At 42.6% G+C, this 20,582-nt stretch overlaps 1 protein-coding gene across 1 annotated transcript in view; it reads left to right on the top strand.

The window, feature by feature from the left end:
* Positions 1 to 20,582, top strand: part of glra3 (glycine receptor, alpha 3) — a 105,875-nt gene that overhangs the window by 54,202 nt on the left and 31,091 nt on the right. Inside the window, exons 4-6 of the mRNA XM_072678576.1 lie at positions 7,547 to 7,770; positions 13,988 to 14,070; positions 20,370 to 20,507. Of these exons, the coding sequence (XP_072534677.1) occupies positions 7,547 to 7,770; positions 13,988 to 14,070; positions 20,370 to 20,507 (445 nt within the window). The remainder of the gene's footprint in view (positions 1 to 7,546; positions 7,771 to 13,987; positions 14,071 to 20,369; positions 20,508 to 20,582) is intronic.

Genomic DNA, 20,582 nt, shown 5'->3' with positions numbered 1-20,582 from the left:
CCCGCAAAGAGAATAGAGGGTCTGCAGCCGCCCATATGCCGCAGCTGGATTACCGTAGCACTTCTTAAAGACCCTGCACGGCCATCTGTCTCCAGCCATCGCCTTCACTCAGAGCTGCCCTCAGTGATGTAATCCTGAGGTAGACTGGAGCTTTGTGTCATTCGCTGCATTACCGAGGTCTCCCCACAGGCCACGGCTGGCCAGCATGCTGGAAAAGCCAAAGCAGCGTGCTCCGATTATGTAACATCGTTTTTCTGCTCTCATCTAAAGGGAAGGAGGGATGATGAGTAAATATAAATAGCATATCATGCCTTTCATATCAGAACTCATCATTTTTACACTGCTTGAAGACACCGGCTGCCTTTAACATGGATGTATGAACATTCCCGAATGAAAGAACCCATAGAAACTGCATGAACCACTTTTTGCTCCAGAAATAAACCACATTTGTGAAAGAGATATGCACTAAATGTCCAAATGTTTGTGGATGCCCCTTGCAATGAATGAATTTGACTACTTTTTCATACTCAGTTCGCTAAATGAAGGAGCTTCATCTGTTCTTGAGTGATGCCATAGCTGTACCCATTGCTGACACACATGTACAAATGCACATATACAGCTTGTCTAGTCCCTGTAGAGAGGTACTGCCAACAGAATAGGACTCCCTGGAGCAGATAAATAAACATCGACCTACTGGCACCATGCTGTTTAGTGCCGGGCGTAGGCTAGAGGGTATAAAGCCCCACAGCATTGTTCTCTGGAATGATGGTTGGTGGTACTCTCTTCAACACTGATGGAGGCTGATTTGGGTAGTTGAGGTGGGATGATGAGGTTGGGTAGTGATCATCATCCAACATACAGACCTCACAAATGTTCTTGCTAGTGGCTGCAATCAAATCCTCTGTAGTAGAAAGTCTTGTTCTCTGTACAGTAGAAACAGTTACTCCATAAAAAGCAGCAGAAACCATCTTTAATACCTTTGATTTCAATGAGTCTACATTGAATGTGCAGGTGTCCCAAAACTTTTGTCCATTTAATCATTTGAAATGTTTAATGAAGTGTCAGAAGTTGTCTACTTGGAACCGTGTTGAAGAAGGGATCTCTTTCACATCATTGCACCACCCTTCATGTTTGCTGCCTCCACCCTCCCACCCTTCCACCCCCAGAGCACGTATTTATAAAAGATTTACTGGATCTTCTAAAGATCTGCTTTTGAAGAGCTTCCGGGACATCGCATCAAAACAACATCTGAGCTCCCATGGATCAATGTGTCCGAGAACAGGCTGCCGCCGATTACTCCGCGCCCTCGCTGAACGTTCTGCGAGTCCCAGCACAGCTGCTGGCCCTCTACGGATCAAGTGTTGGAAATCCAGAAGGAGACGTTAAATCTGAGCATCTCACGACAGATCACTGATAGGACCAGAATGTTAACGACAGATGAGTGATGCTATCCCACGTCAGCATCTGCATACCACTCTGTGGACAGCTTTGTTTGGCTTGGCCGAAAGTTCAGTCTAGCCAAATATATGGACTACAAAAGTATTTGGACGCCTGCTTATTTGTTGCTTCTTCTGAAAGTAGATCCTGCTTTTGTTGGAGTAACTGTCTCTACTGTCCAGAGAAGATTTCATGTAGTTACACAATCCTTCAAGACGCATGGAGGACCTAATAGTCTTAGGAACTTCGGCCTTTGGTTGGTGGTGGCCAGGTTTGGATCCTCTTCTTCATACAGTGGCTCCTGAAGCCCTGATGAAGACGAAGATGTCCTCTCCTGAACAGGAGGCGTCTGAACGGTAGGGTGAACGTTATTTGCGGAGGCATTTGTTGGTGCTTTCTGTGTGCGTCAGCCAGTTCGCGTTTGACACATTGAAGCAAGTGTGAAACGCAGCATGAAGCGGGCTTTGACATCAACTCGGCAGTCTTCGTCATTGTCGTCATCATCATCACACACTTAACTCCGAGTCTGAAGGATGCAAGCTCAGCCGTTGATGAGCCAGAAATCAGACAGACGAGTTCCGTCGCGCTGCTAACTGCGTCTGCTCAGGGCCCTGTGGGACTGACTGGGGCTGGCGTGCTTTAAAAAAACAGTGTCGGACCGATGAGACGAAGCGCCGCTTTCTTCTGCAACACACACACACACACACACACATTTACACACTCTGCCTAACGCAGTCCTGGGAGTGTGTTTTAAGGACGTGGAGATGGATCGGATCTGAAAACTGCCGGAATTTCTTCTCAAACCCACTCACGCTTCTACAGCACTTATATCACCATCGCCATGACAACTTACGTCCCCTTTTGCCTTTTAAAGAGAGCAGTGGTGGAGCCAGCAACATCCCAACTCAACCACAGAAGAGCTTTATTATTGGATTCATATGAGCTTAAAAAGTAAACACATGATTTTAGAGAGGTCTTCAGTGCTCACACCAGACCCAGACCCACATAACAGCAGCAAATTTTGACTTAGTATTTTGATGTATTTTGATCTCCCAATAATTTTTTTAAAATCTATTTTAAATGTTGTAATGTGTTATTTCAAAATAATGGCATATTTTTTTTCCTAAATTATGTTTTAGCTTCTCAAAATACAATGTACATTAAATTTTTGTCTCAAATAATGAGCTTATTTCTCAAAATACTCTTTTTTTTACAATTTACTTTACATACAATTTTTGACTTGAAAAAATAATCTAATTTCTCAAAATTATTACATTTATTTCTGTACAATATTCTAAGTAGTATCTAACTAGTATCTCTTTTCTCAAAAAAAACAAACAAACAAAAAATCACAGAACTTCTCTCAGGTCTCTCTCAGAAACCAAATTATCTCAAAATCTTGACTTAATATCTTGAAATATTCCCCAAATGTCTTCATGTAGCGTCTCGAAATAATGACAGATTTTTAAATCTTTGGATTTCAGAATATTAATATATTTTCTCATTTTTTATGCAGTATCTGATCATATTTACACTTATTTAATTATATTTTCTACAAAATATGACTTACTATCTAGAAAAATGAACTTCTTTAGACTTAACATGTCAAAAATATGAGGGATGTCCTGATCCAGTTATTTTGCCCCCAATCCAATCTGGACCTCATGGTGCTGAGTATCAGCCGATACCAATCTGATCTGATCTTTGGGTTTCTATACATATATAATTCAGCCACACAGTTCAGATCAGATCAGCTGCTAATTAATACTGAAGGAAGAGCACTTAGCATTAGCGTTAGCCTCCACTCGGTTCTGAATGGGCTCTTCAGTGCTGGTTTAAAAACAGAGAAAGGTGAGCAGTTCTTCTGCTGGTAAAACTGATCATTTCGGGGATTAATATAGCTGATCCATTAAAATATGCCTGGATTGGCACCAAGCCTGATCCATTGGACCAGATCACGGCATTCCTAAAAAAGTCCTATTTTTTTTTCCTCAAAACAATAGTAGTATTTTAAAATAATGACATTTGTCTCTAATATTTTAACTTTTTTAAACTGATAATTAGTTTTAAAAAATAATCACTTACTACAGCAAACTAATGACGTATGCCAGGCCTACACCACATGGCTTTGAGCCAGATTTTACCCTGGATTTGCCCATCCTGGACACATTTTCACACTCTGGTTGGAAGCTCCATCAGAAGTGTGGAAGATGTGGAAGATCTGGTCATGTGAGAGGAGAACGAGTCCGACTTTAGCCCTCCCATCAAAGCTCTGGACTGATCGGAGGCCCACCAATGTTTTCCAGCTTGAGACCTTAAGTACAGTCAGTCAGTCTTACAAGGACAGCATGTGTCCCGTGGACTGCAGAGGTTTCCAAAAAGAGATGACACGACTGTACCTTCAACTGAGAACGTTGAGACAGTCGCTTTACAGTTTAAGGACAGCTGTCAGTTCACAGGAATGTTGTTTAGCTGTTGCTTGTGAGCTACAGCTTGTGCTGTAGAGTATTCAGTAAGTGACATCTGCCTTTCTATCACCACGTATTCTTCCACACTCTGCAGTTTCTCTATTTTGTGGAGGTGGAGAACACCACCACCTTCCCAGTGGCACATAGGGTTTCATTTTTACCAGCCAGGCAAGTACACCACACTACGCCAGTGAGAGAGCCCTTGGACAAGAGTCCTAAATCTACATTCTCCCACCTATGTGTGAACATGATTGACATGTAGGAGCTCTGGAGAAGAGCATCAGCTAAAAATATCCTGAAGGTAAAGCTAGTTTCAACATTCCCAGCTCTTTTTTTGTCTCATGCTAATTGCCCTGGGAGACTTGCCCAGGGACTCTTATTGGTGTAGCGCAGCGTAGCCACCCAGACAGAGAAGCGAACCCCAGTCTCCCATATGGTGTGGTAGCTTAGCGCCAGGTGGTGGTGGTGTTATCTGTTGCACCACACCAACCACACAACCACATGTTCTCCAGACTAGGGCAGGGTGATCCAGGACCATGGTTAAGAAAGTTAATCAAGTTCTAGTTAATCAATGCTTTACTTTTTTAAGGCTGACTTTGACTTTGTCAATCCTGAGACTATTGTTAGATAATTATTTACCATAAATAACAAATTTTTAACTCCACAATCCGATTATTCTTTAGATAAAAAAATACGATTTAAAGTTTTTTCTTGGGTGTAAAAGTCATTTTATTTGATTAATTAAAGCTTCATTAATTAATGCTCATTTTTCTCCCAATTTGGTACGGCCAATTAACCCTCCCCTTCGTAGCTCCCTCTAGCACTAACAATGCTCCCGACACTAAGAGAGTAAGGACAGGTCTCCTGCCACCGCCTCTTTTCAAACTGCTGCCAATGCTGCTTACCCGCTAGCTGGCATGCTCGGAGATAAGTGCCGGGTCCCCAGCTCCACCACACCAGCTAACAGACAACTGTGTCGGCCAACATCGCTTAAGAGTGATGAGGTCACTTGTGCTCTCTCTGACTCTGGCTGCTGATGGCAAAGTGGCATGGCTTCATGCTACAAATGTTTTTTCAGTAGTTAACCCAATTCTGAGTTTTTCTTCAAGTAAATAAACAAATAAAAATAGAATTTATAGGTACTATAATTTGTATCTCCAAATATACACATACATATACATTTGAAGACTAGCAGGAGAAGACAAAAATGTGCTTAACTTAATGTCAATGTAAAATATGAGTTTATTTTAAGTAATTTAGAGCATTTCTATTGGTCCAGTCATCCAGAATCATTTACACAGTGTACATACGCAGCTACAGGGTTGAAAGAATAGAGAAAACTAAAAAATTACAAAAATGGAGATACATGTTTTTCATTGGACTGCAGCGATATGCTTAAACTGGTAGGCTTTTAATAGTATTTCATTCTTTTTTTAATAGAATTTTATATCATTTACAGTTTTGTATAATTAAAATGTATGTAGTACTTTTCCAGCTAAGACTGTTACATCATTCAATTTGTATGACGTAGGTCTAGATACCAGAGCTAGATGAAGGGTGAAGACTTCTGACATTAATTGAAGACATTTATTAGACACCTCCCCCCTTAAGCTCCTTACATTAACCGACTTTACGTTCAGACTATATCGAGCAGTGAGGGGTTAAATGCCTCGCTCAAGAGCATGATGGCAGTAGCCAAAAGCTGGTCTCAACCTCATGACCTCCTGAATCACAGCCAAGTTTTCTGACCGCTGGGCCGCAACACGCGAGCCTATAGCTGCAATACATATAACACAATCTGACACCATGCTTCATGTGTTGCGTAGTGCAACCTTGCCTCTCTATGTCCTTGTAGCTCTAAATATTGCAATAAATTCCCAATAATGTAATAACACCCAGAAATGGAATTCAAGTGTACACTTAAGGTGGTATTGGACATGTATGAAACTTTCAGGTTGATCATGTGTTCTACACTCAGGCTGATCATTTGCAGTAGCTTATTAAATTATTGGGAATTTATTACATGTTGATTATTCATAATACTTTATTGAGTCATTCTCATGAATGGGTGTCGATTGTGAAGACAAAAAGAGGACAGTCATTCAACTCTGTAACAACCATACAACCCCGTCACATAAAAAATAAATAAATAAATACCGTATTGAATGTTTTCTGAATGGGGTTGAGGGTTTTGTGTGCCAAAATGGCTAATGCCTTTCTATGCTGCCAAGCAAAATGTCATTTTTCACACAATATAATTCTGTACTTGGCACTATGCCAAATATATATATATTTTTTTTAAGTGGACATTTCTTTACCAAGATTTTAAGCAGGACCAGGGTTGAACGGGATCAAACAAGCTTGCTCTAAAAGCATGTTTTAATATATAGAGATGAGATAACCTAACCTCTATATGATTCTTAGAAACTTAGATTATGTCATTTCCTGATATCAGAAATATCAAACTATTATTTGTACAGGGACAGAAATTACAGTGTTATGGGTGTTGAATGAGGGACAACAGAAAATGATGCAATATTCAGAAATATACATAATTTAAAAAAATGAAAATTAGTTTAGGAAAGAATTGGATTAAAATCTTAATAAATGAATTTAAATTATTTCAATTACAAAATTGGCTTATTATATTTTTTGGATTATTTATACAAACACAGGTTGATCATTTGTTGATCATTACATTATTTGGAGTTTATAAATATAATCAGTTTGCGGATTATTGTTCAGTTAGCTTATAATTATTGGAAATATATTACATTTTTAGGTCTTGTAATATCTTATTCAGCTAATCAGAATGTATTTAATTTTCAGGTTGATCATTTGTAATATCTTATTAAATTATTTGAATTTGTTTGATAATTTCAGATTGATCATTTCTAATAGCCTATATTCATTATTTGGAATTTATTACAATTTAAGTAAAATATTTGTACTTGTTTATTCAGGATCAGGGATTTACTATTAAATTGTACGTGTTATGTGCAAAATGTGGTTACATTTCTGTGATTATTACATTATGAAGAAATTATTACATTAATTACATTAATTGCTTTATATTTAGGACTTTTAGGAGTCCAGGAGTTTGTTGCTCTGCACAATATTTGCTGGTGATGGCTCGTTCGGATTGTGTGTGATAAGCCAGAACAGATTAGATAGGATAGTGAAATGAGTGGATTTTGGCTAAGTCGGTGATTGGATTGAGTCTATGCCATATCGGCTTCTGTTATATGTCACATACTCACTGAAATGGCCTTTAGCAAACAACTGTGACCTGAAGTAACTTCAGGATTGGACCCTATTGCGTAACCTCCTGGCAGGAAAGAAGCTTCATTTATAAATCAGCTGGAGAGAATCTGATTCAGGGTTTGGGAACGTTTGTCCTGAAAAGAGAAATGTGTCAGTGCGAATGTAAAACCTGGATCACACTGCTGTAAATCTCCAGTGTGGCTGCTGTGATAGCATGAAACTAAGTAATGCCGCTCAAGTCGACTGAGCCTACAGTAGCCCCAGCATGTAGGTCCATTAAGCCTGATTTAGAAGGCACCCGGGGCCCTTGCTCTCCTCCCTCGTGTGTCCTGTGGCTCTCTGCTTTGACTGACGTTAAGCCCTGCTCTTTCTCACAGGATTACAGAGTGAACATCTTCCTCCGGCAGCAGTGGAATGACCCGCGGTTAGCCTACAGCGAGTATCCCGACGATTCCCTGGACCTTGACCCTTCCATGTTGGACTCCATCTGGAAGCCTGATTTGTTCTTCGCTAACGAGAAGGGGGCGCACTTCCACGAAGTCACCACGGACAACAAGCTCCTGAGAATATTCAAGAATGGCAACGTTCTTTACTCTATAAGGTGATTCTCTTTCCCAGTGCTAAGCTCTTCAGGGTGGTAGAGCACCAGGACCAGGTCTGAGCACCCATATTTGAAAAGAAACCTCATGACATTTATTACTATGTGTCTGTAGCCTCTGCTGTCTACACTGTGGGCTTCAAACCAACTCCAGAAGAAACCCGTTGACTCCATCTGCATCCACATACTTTACTGAACCTTGTTCTCCTTGATTCTGCTGATCTGTGATCTTCTCCAGGCTTTAGTAAATACACTTGAGCAGAGCTGACTGCCTCATGGATCCACATGAGTACCAGATCAGCAGAATCTAGGAAAGGACGTTTTAGTAAAGTGTTCGGATGCAGCCAGACGTCAGAAGTTCACTCCAGCAGCCTGACCTAAAAACCATATTTCTATACAAACTGACCCCAAACTGACCCCAATATACTCAAGAGTTCACACACATCCAGTCTTATTCACATATGTACTGATTGAGACCATTACAGTCTAACATAAACTGCTTAAAGGTCCCCATGTCAATTTCCTAGCAGAGCCAGAGCTCCATGTAGCCCATGCAGACTACGTCTTGTCCTCAGGGCAGATCTCTGCTATGGGAAGTACATTTAAATAAATAAATAAATAAATACAATACAATACAATACAATATACTAACTCAACTGAATCATGTTTTTCATAATCTTGTCGATTTCAACACCACACAGGGATAATGAAATGCTGCTTAAAAGACCTACCACATTTAGGCCACTCTTACTTTAAGGTCAAATCCAAACATGACAGAATTAGCGTTAGTTTTTCATCTTTTAGTATAATTTTAATCTTGACTTTGTGTCAAAACTTTAAAACACTTCTTCTCAACTGTTAACCATTTACATTTATGGCATTTAGCAGACACTCTTATCCAGAGCAACTTACAAGGTTACCCGTATTACACAGGTGGGCCAGTGTAGTGTTAAGAGTATTGCCCAATTACTCTTATGGGTGTAGCACAGCATAGTCACCCAGACTGGGAATTGAACCCCCGTCTCCCACGTGGTGTGGTAACTCAGTGGCAGGTGGTATTATCACCAAGTGACATTATCTGTTGCGCCACACCAACGCCAATGCACATGTTTATCTGGTTTAATGTAGGTTGTGATGTATCCAACATCTACCAAACATCACATTCTGACAACACATTGATATAAAACACCAACAGTAGTGAGGTATGGGGACCAAAACCCAACATCTGCTAAACATCTTAAATGTTAACATCCACACAACATGAAATTCTAATGTTGTTAGGGGTTATGCTGGAGGTCATGGTGTTAAGTAACTAGGTTCAACACCTGTCTAACGAGTTTGAGATCAACCCAATGTCGGTTTTAAGGATATCAATATATTAAAAATTTTGAATTCCAACTGATTTCCAACATTGGGTTTTAGCGTTGGGTTTTAACGTTGGGTTTTAGCGTTGGGTTTTAATGTTGGGTTTTAGCGTTGGGTTTTAACGTTGGGTTTTAGCGTTGGGTTTTAGTGTTGGGCTTTAGTGTTGGGTTTTAACGTTGGGTTTTAGTTTTGGGATTTAACGTTGGGATTTAACGATGGGTTTTAACGTTTAACTTTGACGTCAACCCGGTTTAAATTTTTTGCTAAAATTCAATGTCTGTCTGATGTCAGAGTCCAGCATCTTTCTGACATCTAACTGATGTCGGGAGCTTGCTGGGTTGGGATAAACGTCTTTTTCAATTTTCAAATGTTGGAGATACAAGGTGAACAATCTTTGCTGAGACCCCCAAAACCTTTATATACACCATTCAGTCATTACATTAATACCATTTACCTAATACAGAGTCCATCCCCCTTGTGCCACCGAAACAGCTCTGAACGTTTAAGGCATGGTCTCCACAAGACGTCTGAAGGTGGCCTTTATTATCTGGACACCATCAGATGTTAGCAGCAGATCGTTTAAACCCTGTAAGAACATCTGTGCACCTGTGAACCATGAAAAACCATGACCCTAATGCTGGTTCACTAGTTGCCTTCCTTGGAGCACTTTTGGTAGGTACTGACCACTGCATGCTGGAAAGACCTCACAAGACCTGCCTGATGTTTTGGAGATGTCCTGACCCAGTCATTGTTTAGATCATCACAGCTTGGTTCTTGTCAACGTGGCTCAGATTCTTACGCTCACCCATTTTTCTTGCTTCAATACATTCGTCATTGACCACCCCCTGGTCAGGAGCCACTGAAGATCATCAATGTTTCACACTTCACTTGTCAGTGGTACTAATGTTATGGCTGATTGGTGTATAACCTCCTGTTATTTTTCACTGTTTGACATAATGGGAATGTAGCAGTTGTTCTTTATATTGTTTTAGAATTTCTTGATGGATGGACCAATAGAAATGCTTGATTTCCATGAAATTAATGTTTTTTTTCTTCTGTAAATCTGTAAATTTTATATTTTGGAGATACATGATTTCAATTCCACAAATATTTATAATATCGTCACAGCTCCAGTGTCATTCACAACATCAGCCCCTTCACCATCAGTCAACGTCCTTACATACATCTCCAGAGTATATAGATGTCAGATAAGATGAGCTTGATGGTCACTGGGGGTAGAGGGGGGTTTGTATCACTAATATGAGGATGTTGAGTAATACCCAGGCCTTTGAGGAAGGATGATGGAGAGCTGTGCAGATTGAAGAGGAGAGAGCATAATTAAAACATGGCCAATCTGACGCAGCCAGACTCCACGTTACTGGCCCTTGCTCAGGAACTGCACAGCTCAAAGCAGCTCCGAGCAAAGTCCCTCCCTGCAGCTCGCTTTGATGTAAACACGGCTTTACAGTGGCCTTTTTTTACCCAGTGTGACGGATTCACGGGACGTACATTGGATTTAAATGCATTTCGACTCACAATGTGGACCGACGGTGATACAGCGCGTATATGCAAATAACACGAAGAAACCAAGCAGAGCCGTTTAGCCCTCAGAAATATGAAGGATATGTACAGCGCCCGCTATAATATTTGGGACAAAGACACAGTTTGCCTTAATATGCCCCTTGATATGCCCCCTTTTCAAATCCACCAATCAGACATAATTAAAGTTCACATTTTGCCCATTATGTCACAGTGAAAAATAAGGAGGTTATACACCAATCAGCCATAACATTAGGTGAAGTGAGAAACATTGATGATCTTTATCTACAGTGGCTCCTGTCCAGGGGGTGGTCAGTGAACAGTCAGTTCTTGAAGATGACGGAAGTGTTGAAGCAAGAAAAATGGGCGAGCGTAAGAATCTGAGCCACGTTGACAAGAACCAAGCTGTGATGTTCTAGACAATGACTGGGTCAGGACATCTCCAAAGCATCAGGTGGGTCTTGTGAGGTCTTTTGGTAGGTGGTCAGTATCTACCAAAAGTGCTATAGTTTGCCTTGATATGCCCCTTGATATGCCCCCTTTTCAAATCCACCAATCAGACATCATTAAAGATCACATTCCAGAATTTAATTTAAGGGGGTTTGCACAGTGCCCCTCATTTCAGAGCACCATAATGTTTGGGACATTGCAATGGCAGGTAAATTAAAGCAGCCATATATGTTGAAGTCCTGAGTATCTTCTACAGTATCTTCTTACTGCAGCCATCTTCAGCTCTTGCTTGTTTCTGAGCCTTGTTCTCTTAAGTTCTCTTCAGCAACGAATGCTCGGTTGGATTAAAATGGGCTGACTGAGCAGTATGTTTGGGATCATCATCATGCTGTAGGATAAAGTGCCGTCCAATTTGGAGTTTGAGTTTGGAGGCATTTACTGGAAGCTGTCCCTATACACCTCAAGACTCATTGCTGTTGCCTCCAGTGGTTCCACCATCAATTAGTACCCTTGGCAGGCATACATGCCATACAATCAGTGTCACCTCCACCACCATGTTTCACAGATGAGGTAGTATGCTCTGGAACATGGGCATTTCCTTTTTGTCGCCACACTTTGCTCTTGCCATCACTCGGATCCAGGTTAATCTTGGTTTTATCTGACCACTAGATGTTTTTTTAGAATTCTACAGACTTTCTGCAGAGTACTTTGTAATCTGGTCCTTCTGATTAGTGGTTGGCATCTTGCACTGTAGCCTCTGTATTTCTGTTCCTGAAGTCTGAAGCAGACAGAAGTCAAATATCAAATCTAGTCTAATCAGATTTATTTAGCACGTTTTCACACGTTGTCACAAAGCAGCTTTACAGGAATCAGTAATCAGTAAGAGGACAAGAGATTAACAAGATATAAAAACCTAACCCCCTTCCTGGTGAGCAAACCAAAGGCCACAGTGGCAAGGAACAACTCCGTCAGAGCTGGAGGAAGAAACCTCGGGAGGAACCAAGACTGACTAGGGTGACCGACCCATCCTCCTCTGGTCTAACCTAAACTGTTCGTCTGCTAATGTGCTGGAATAAGTATAACATAATCATAGTAGAGATGGTAAGAATAATGAGAGTCATGGTGGTAATAACAATAATAGTGGCAGATAGTTAAGAGTCCAGTAAACCTTAACGTAGTCGTGGCACCAGAGGACATCCTAGGCCTACTAGTCCCTTTCCGCTTAATGAGCTCACCTGTCGCAGTATGTAATCAAATCCTCACAGCAATGTTCATCCAAAATCTAGTAAAAAGCCTTCTTCCCTGGATAGTAGAGACAGTTACTCCAACAAGAGCAGGGTCAACTCTTTTTAATACCCACGATTTTGAAAAGAAACAGTGAATGAGCAGGTGTCCCAGTACTTTTGTCCATATAGTGTACAGACCAGGTGTGGTGGTGAGGCTCATAGAGTGGTTTTTAAAGCTGTATTAATCCACACACAGAATGTGTGGCGACTGTTGAAGTGAACGCTGATGTATGGTCACCCAACCTAATTGCTTAGAGAATTCAGGGAGGGTGAAGGCTAGCGTGTTCTTCCTCTAAATCGCTTCTGTCTAATCAGGAATGGAGCCCTCAGGGTGAGGACTCCTCTACCATGAGGAATTCAGTGCTGTCAATCACATAAAAACATCGCTATTCAGCCGGAGAAGCGCATCGTACTGGTTCAAATGTTTGCTATTCTGCTGCTAAGCAGCTGCCTGCTGCTAACTTTGTGTGGCTCCCTTCCTTGTGGTTTCTATGGTGTTATTATGTGGTTGCTGTGGCATTGGAGGGGATGTATAGTACAGTATGTCAATTAGCAATCACCTCCAATACCATAGCAACCACATATCACCACCCTAGTAACCATGTGGTTGCTGTGGTATTGGAGGTGATTGCTTGTGAGATACTGTACTATTGCTATAACCTCCAACAGCGACCACGTGGTTTCTAGGGTGTTCCTATGTGGTTGCTGTGGCATTGCTGTGGGCTCTTTCTTCTTAACCTCTTAAATTCCTTGGAACCACTCATGATTTCTGGCTTTTTCCCACAAGTGCTAAGACTTACGAACAGCTCAGCCAGTTTTCATTGCTGTGCATGTAGTTAACGTGTAGTAATCCTTAGAGTGTAAAAAGTCACAGAGCAGGTGACAAAAGTTTATAATGGAAAATAGTCACCAAAAAACCTGTGAGGCCAAATGTCCCAAACTTTATGGTGCCCTGAAATAAGGGGGGCTGTAAACTGAAGCTGTGCAAATACCCTTGGAGCTTTTTCCGGACCAGATCCGCTTGCTGAATTCAGTACGTTTGGTAAAGTGTGAAAGCTGCCCGGGAATAGTCCAGAGCACCAATCTCTGGTCCTCCTGAAATCGGAAGCCTGGGGTTCGCTTCCGGTGTACTCTGGTGTGGCCTGCTGCAGGTATGGAAGCGATTCGCTCCTGGCGCCGCATGTAGAGTTGCGTGATTGGTCACATTTTTCACGTGACTGCTTTGACCTTCTCCTACGGTTCCTCATTTGCAGGTATTCCAGCATGGTGAAGGTCATGACTCCAGGAGGTGCTGTTCCTCACTGCTTGAGGGGTTGGAACCAAGCAAAATAGGCGATAAAGGGACGCAAAATTTCTATTTTGCAAAAAAGTGACGTTCAAAATTGCATAATTGATCCACGGATTGAAAGAAAACTAGCGATAATGAGCCCCTCCCCCAAAAAGAGCCCAGAATCAGTCCTGGGAGTAATCTCAAAGCTTTTTTTTAACAGGATGGAGGGCAGTGCGTGTGTGTTTGTGTGTATGATGGTCATATTTTTCATAATTGTAATTTTGTTTTTTTTTTCCCCATATTTTTACAGACTGACCCTGACGCTTTCATGTCCAATGGATCTGAAGAACTTCCCCATGGATGTACAAACGTGCATTATGCAGCTGGAGAGCTGTGAGTAATAGCATTTGACTCTCTCTCTCTCTCTCTCTCTCTCTCTCTCTCTCTCGCTTTCTTTCTCGTGCTCTCTCTCTCCAGGGCAAGCTCATTACGTAACACTGCAGACTCATCGTCTAACACTTGCATTTTTTTTGTTGTTGTTGTTGTTTTTTCCCCCCTCATGTGTCATCGCTTTTTCCGCAGCCCCTAGCCGTGATGAGGTCACCTGCAGGTTTAATGAGATCTTTTGAAAGCCATTAGGGTTCAGCAACCTAGGTGGGGTTAAATTAAATCACGGTGGGCTCCTTATTCTCCTGTGGCTGATCCATCTGGCTCCCAACAGGACCTCTCACCCTGTCTTTAAATTCCCTACTGTTGGATGAAGGGCCACCCTTCATCTTCTAACCTCTTTGCTCTGTGGGAGAGGGCTAACACAATGCCCTGATGCACTGCGCGTCCAAATGTTTGTGGACAGTCCTTCTAACGAACGCATTCAGCTACTCAAAGTTGCACCCATTGCTGACACAGATGTGTCCAGTCGCTGTAGAGGAGTACTGACAATAGAATAGGACTCTCTTAAGTGGGCAAACCTGAATCTATTGGCACCATGCCGTCTAATGCCAGGCGTGGGCTGGAGAGGTAAAAAGCAGTGGAACTGTGTTCTCTGGAATGATGCTGCTCTTTTGGGATGAGTTGGGGAGTTAAGGATGAGGTGGGATGGTGATAATCCAACATCTTGACTTTACAAACGCTCTTGTCGCAGTATGCAATCAAATCCTCACAGCAATGCTCCTCCAAAATCTGGTAAAAAGCCTTCTTCCCTGGACAGTAGAGACAGTTACTCCAACAAGAGCAGGGTCAACTCTTTTTAATACCCACGGTTTTGAAAAGAAACAGTGAATGAGCAGGTGTCCCAATACTTTTGTCCATATAGTGTACAGACCAGGTGTGGTGGTGAGGCTTATAGAGTGGTTTTTAAAGCTGTATTAATCCACACACAGAATGTGTAGCGACTGTTGAAGTGAACGCTGATGTATGGTCACCCAACCTAATTGCTTAGAGAATTCAGGGAGGGTGAAGGCTAGCGTGTTCTTCCTCTAAATCACTTCTGTCTAATCAGGAATGGAGCCCTCAGGGTGAGGACTCCTCTACAATGAGGAATTCAGTGCTGTCAATCACATAAAAACATCGCTATTCAGCCGGAGAAGCGCATCGTACTGGTTCAAATGTTTGCTATGCTGCTGCTAACTTTGTGTGGTTCCCTTTCTTGTGGTTTCTATGGTGTTCTTATGTGGTTGTGTGGCCTAAGAAGGGATTTAAAGGACAGTATCTAACAAGCAATCACCTCCAATACCACAGCATCCATATATTAACACCCTGGTAACCATGTGGTTGCTGTGGTATTGGAGGTGATTGCTTGTGAGATACTGTACTATATCAATAACCTTCAATACCACAGCAACCAAATGGTTTCTAGCGTGTTCTTATGTGGTTGCTGTGGCATTGGAGGGGATGTATAGTACAGTATGTCAATTAGCAATCACCTCCAATGCCACGGCAACCACATGGTTTCTAGGGTGTTTTGTGGTTGCTGTGGCATTGGAGGGAATGTATAGTTCAGTATGTCAATTAGCAATCACCTTCAATACCACAGCAACCACATGGTTTCTAGGGTGTTCTTATGTGGTTGCTGTGGCATTGGAGGGGATGTATAGTACAGTATGTCAATTAGCAATCACCTCCAATGCCACGGCAACCACATGGTTTCTAGGGTGTTTTGTGGTTGCTGTGGCATTGGAGGGAATGTATAGTTCAGTATGTCAATTAGCAATCAACTCCAATGCCACAGCAACCACATGGTTTCTAGGGTATTCTTATGTGGTTGCTGTGGCATTGGAGGGGATGTATAGTACAGTATGTCAATTAGCAATCACCTCCAATGCCACGGCAACCACATGGTTTCTAGGGTGTTTTGTGGTTGCTGTGGCATTGGAGGGAATGTATAGTTCAGTATGTCAATAAGCAATAATCTCCAATGCCACAGCAACCACATGGTTTCTAGGGTGTTCCTATGTGGTTGCTGTGGCATTGGAGGGAATGTATAGTTCAGTATGTCAATTAGCAATCACCTTCAATACCACAGCAACCACATGGTTTCTAGCGTGTTCTTATGTGGTTGCTGTGGCATTGGAGGGGATGTATAATACAGTATGTCAATTAGCAATCACCTCCAATGCCATGGCAACCACATGGTTTCTAGGGTGTTATGTGGTTGCTGTGGCATTGGAGGGAATGTATAGTTCAGTATGTCAATTAGCAATCACCTCCAATACCACAGCAACCACATGGTTTCTAGGGTGTTCTTATGTGGTTGCTGTGGCATTGGAGGGGATATATAGTACAGTATGTCAATTAGCAATCACCTCCAATGCCACGGCAACCACATGGTTTCTAGGGTGTTTTGTGGTTGCTGTGGCATTAGAGGGAATGTATAGTTCAGTATGTCAATTAGCAATCCCCTCCAATGCCACAGCTACCACATGGTTTCTAGGGTGTTCCTATGTGGTTGCTGTGGCATTGGAGGGGATGTATAGTACAGTATGTCAATTAGCAATCACCTCCAATGCCACGGCAACCACACTTGTGGATGTACCATAGCAACCACATGGTTTTTGGGAGGAAAACCTAGGGTTTTCCTATGGTTTTGTAGCTGTAGTATACAGTATAGGACCACCATAAGACCCATGCAAATGCAGGTGACTCCATTAGGGTAGATACTGCACTGTTTTTGGAGGATCCACACATGTCTGAATGAATGTGCTCTCTAGACTCTTTCACTCTTCATATTTTAGTCTTTATGGAAGGAAGAAACTGCTCATTTTGAGCTCTTTAGAGTACTTCCACCCCTGAGTGCATCTACTGTAACTTAACCGTATTAACTCTCAGATTTGCTTTAATCCTAATGGAGTGCTTGAGTCTTAAGAGCACGGCAACTCCCAAATAAACTCACAAGCGAACATGAAGCCTCGTAATTAACTGTGACTGCACGGCATTCCCAGTCCTAGAGAGCAGTAACTGCACGTCCTTGGGGTGGGTAGTTAGCAGCACTGTCTTTTTTAAATCCCTGTAGACTTTAGGCTAGGACATCCCTCTGCCTCCCGCTGCAACGAAAGTACTCTCTCTCTCTCTCTGCTCAAAAATTAGTGAACCCTGTGGCTGAAGTGTCCGGTAAGCCTTGCCAAGTGCTTGTTTCCCAACAGGGCCCCGCGGTGCGGTACGGCAATAATTCATTCAGGACCATTGCTCTGTGAGCTGTGGAGCAGGCTTTTAATGGAAGCCCCCTTGTCAGTGGGAATCTGTCTCCGTCTCTGCATATTTCAGAGCAGCCTCATTCGCGGACACAAGGAGCGGGTACAGTACATGAAGCAACAGCACCAAACGTCGGCTAAATCCTTGCGAAACAGAATCCACAGAACGGTGAAAACTAAAAGTCACCTCCTTCACTTCAGGTGCATTTGTTCTGGCAAGGCCTGTGTGATGTCTGTGGAGTTATGAAAGCTTAGTGCACATCGATTAGCATGGTGCTAACTCCAAGCCTGAATCATCACACTCTCCTTGTGGAGAGTGTTCAATCTAGAATAGCCAACTAAAGGCTTGTGCAGCAATCTTAGCGTACTGCTAACATACCATTAGAATCCCCTCATTTCATATAGATTCCTATATATTAAATGTAGGAGTAAATAGTAGTACAGTATATTACTAGCAATCACCTCCAATACCACAGCATCCATATGGTTTCTATGGTGATATGTGGTTGCTGTGGCATTGGATGGGATTTATAGTACAGTATGTCACTAGCAATCACCTCCAATACCACAGTGACCACATGGTTTCTAGGGTTTCTAGGGTGTTCTTGTGTGGTTGCTGTGGCAATGGAGGGGATTTATAGTACAGTGTGTCAATAAGTGGCAGCTTATCCCAGCCCCAACTGATGGGTGAGCAGACTACTCCACCTTTCTCCCACCACACTACATTTCAGTCATGTTAGACAGTTGTTAGCAGTTAAGCTTTGTCTTTTAATGCTTCACCAGTTCTCCCATTTAGGAGAAAGTCTCGTAAAGACTGGGGCATAGGGGCGTAGGAATGAGGAGGATTTATGTGTTTGTCATCTTACATTTAAATTTCAGGCATTTAGCAGACGCTCTTCTCCAGAGCGACTTACAAAAGTGCTTTACTATTTACCCAAGAAGAACCTCAGCTAGTTTGAATAGACTAAAATTCAAAGCTCCTCTAATCTTAGACTCTACTAAACACAAGTCAATATGGAGACCATAATACTCTGCTATTCACCCAAGTCCTCTCAGAAGAGGAGGGTCTTCAGTCTGGGTTTGAAGACAGCGAGCGTTGGACTCTGCTGTTCGGACACCCAGGGGAAGTTTGTTCCACCACTTCGGTGCAGGACAGTAAAAAGTCTGGATGCTCGTCTTTCGTGGATCTTAAAGGATGGCGGGTCGAGCCGAGCCGTACTTGAAGCTGGAAGGGCTCTTGGTGCAGATCGGCTTTTGACCATTGCTATCAAGTACGGAGGGGCTGGCTGGTCCAGTCTTGGCTTTGTAGACCAGCATCAGGGGTTTGAATCTGATGACCTGGGCAGCAGCTACAGGAAGCTACAGTGAAGAGAGAACGCAGCAGCAGAGGAGGAGGAGCTGAACATGGCCGAACTTAGGAAAGTTGAAGACGACACATGCTGCTGAATTCTGGATAATTTGCAGGGGCCTGATAGTGTGCAAAAGAAGACCAGCCAGAAGAGAGCTGCAGTAGTCAAGTCTTGAAGTGACGAGAGACTGAACGAGCACCTGGGTGACCTCTCTAGAGAGGAAGGGTTGAATTCACAGGATGCTGAACAGGAGAAATCTGCTTGACTGTGTTACATTTGCAGTATGACTTGAGAACGATAACTAATCATCCACGACTACACCAAGGCTTCCAGCTTCTGTAGAAGGAGTGACCAGTGAGTTCTCAAAGGAGGTGGCAAGGTCAAAGTCCAGTAGTTCCTGGGATGTACAGCAGATGTACGTTCTCATCTTGGTGAGAACGACAGGAGATACCAGAGAGTTAGAAGAAGTGACTGAAGGAAAACTCTCCGAGAGCAATTTCCACCGCTCCGCCTGGCCAAGCAACCTCAGCTTCAACCCCCCACACCAGAGAGGCAGAAGAAGGCCAAAATGGCTGTCTGGAGCTAAATAAAGAAGGTCGAGATTCTTCTAATTACGACTGCTATAATTTATTTAAACATCTTTTACACACCATCTCTTTTCCAGAGCAGTTCGCCCGGGGGATATTTTCACTGGCACAGTTTTAATGCTTTGGGAGATAATTCGTCTTCATTTGTGGGGCTTGTGCCGTTTTATTATGCACGGCGGTTGGCAAAGGCTTGCGGGGCGCCCATTACAAAGCACAGACGACCGGAGGGAGCGACCCTTTCTGAGTCTTTGGTGAACAAGGCAATGAAAGAGAGCAACAGCTAAGCTAATTTAGCATTAAACGCACTCAACTGTTTCCATACAGTGGATTTTGTATCAGTGTGAAACGTCCTGGTCTCCGAAACGAGCAGAAAGCATGCAGGAAAGCTGCACGACTCAAACTGGAATACAACTGCTGACTAATAGAGCCTCTGCGTTGAGTCACAGGATTTTTTTAGGCCGATGACTTATTGGAGTGGTCTCCAAACGCTCCCAGAAAGTGGGCACTGTCGTGTCTTCTGGGTTAGACTGCTGCATTATGGGAAAACCTTTGGTCTGAGGCAAAGCACACACTCACTCTCTGTTTACTAGCAGAGCTGGTTATGTAATGCTGCATTTGAAGTCTATATGAGACCAGGAAGGTTGTAGATATTGTAGCTTTTGGCCGGAGAGAGGACGCACACAAAGCTTCTACTTGCCAATTACTGGGCCACAAAGGGTTATAGCAGCAAAGGTGTTTGAAACACAGCTTGGAAACATCTAAAACTCTGTCAGATCCTCTCTGAAACAACTCCTAAAGCCATACCTCAGCTTAGTTTACATGGCATTAGGCATGGTGCCAATAGGTTCATGTTATCTGCTCTAGAGAGTCCTATTCTTTTGGCAATAGTTCTCTATAGGGACTAGACAAACTGTCAGCAATGGGTACAACGTTAAGTAGCTGAATGCATTCATTAGAAGGGGTGTCCATAAACATTTGGACAAATTGTGTATGTACATAACGGTGTATAGTATGAACTGCTGATGCAGAAAATGACCTAAAGCACTGCAGCTTTGTCTCTGTCTCTACAGTTGGCTACACGATGAACGATCTGATCTTCGAGTGGCAGGAGAATGGTCCAGTGCAGGTGGCCGACGGACTGACCCTTCCACAGTTCATCCTAAAGGACGAGTCTGACCTCAGATACTGCACCAAACATTACAATACAGGTATGAGTCTAATCCTAGATCCTACACCAAACACTACAATGAAGCTATCGGTCTAATGTCAGACACTGCACCAAA

The sequence above is a fragment of the Salminus brasiliensis genome, chromosome 4 (genome assembly GCF_030463535.1).
Source record: "Salminus brasiliensis chromosome 4, fSalBra1.hap2, whole genome shotgun sequence".
In the NCBI taxonomy this organism is placed as follows: Eukaryota; Metazoa; Chordata; class Actinopteri; order Characiformes; family Bryconidae; genus Salminus; species Salminus brasiliensis.
Note: the sequence above shows the minus strand (reverse complement) of the source record. Positions and strands in the feature narration are given on the sequence as shown.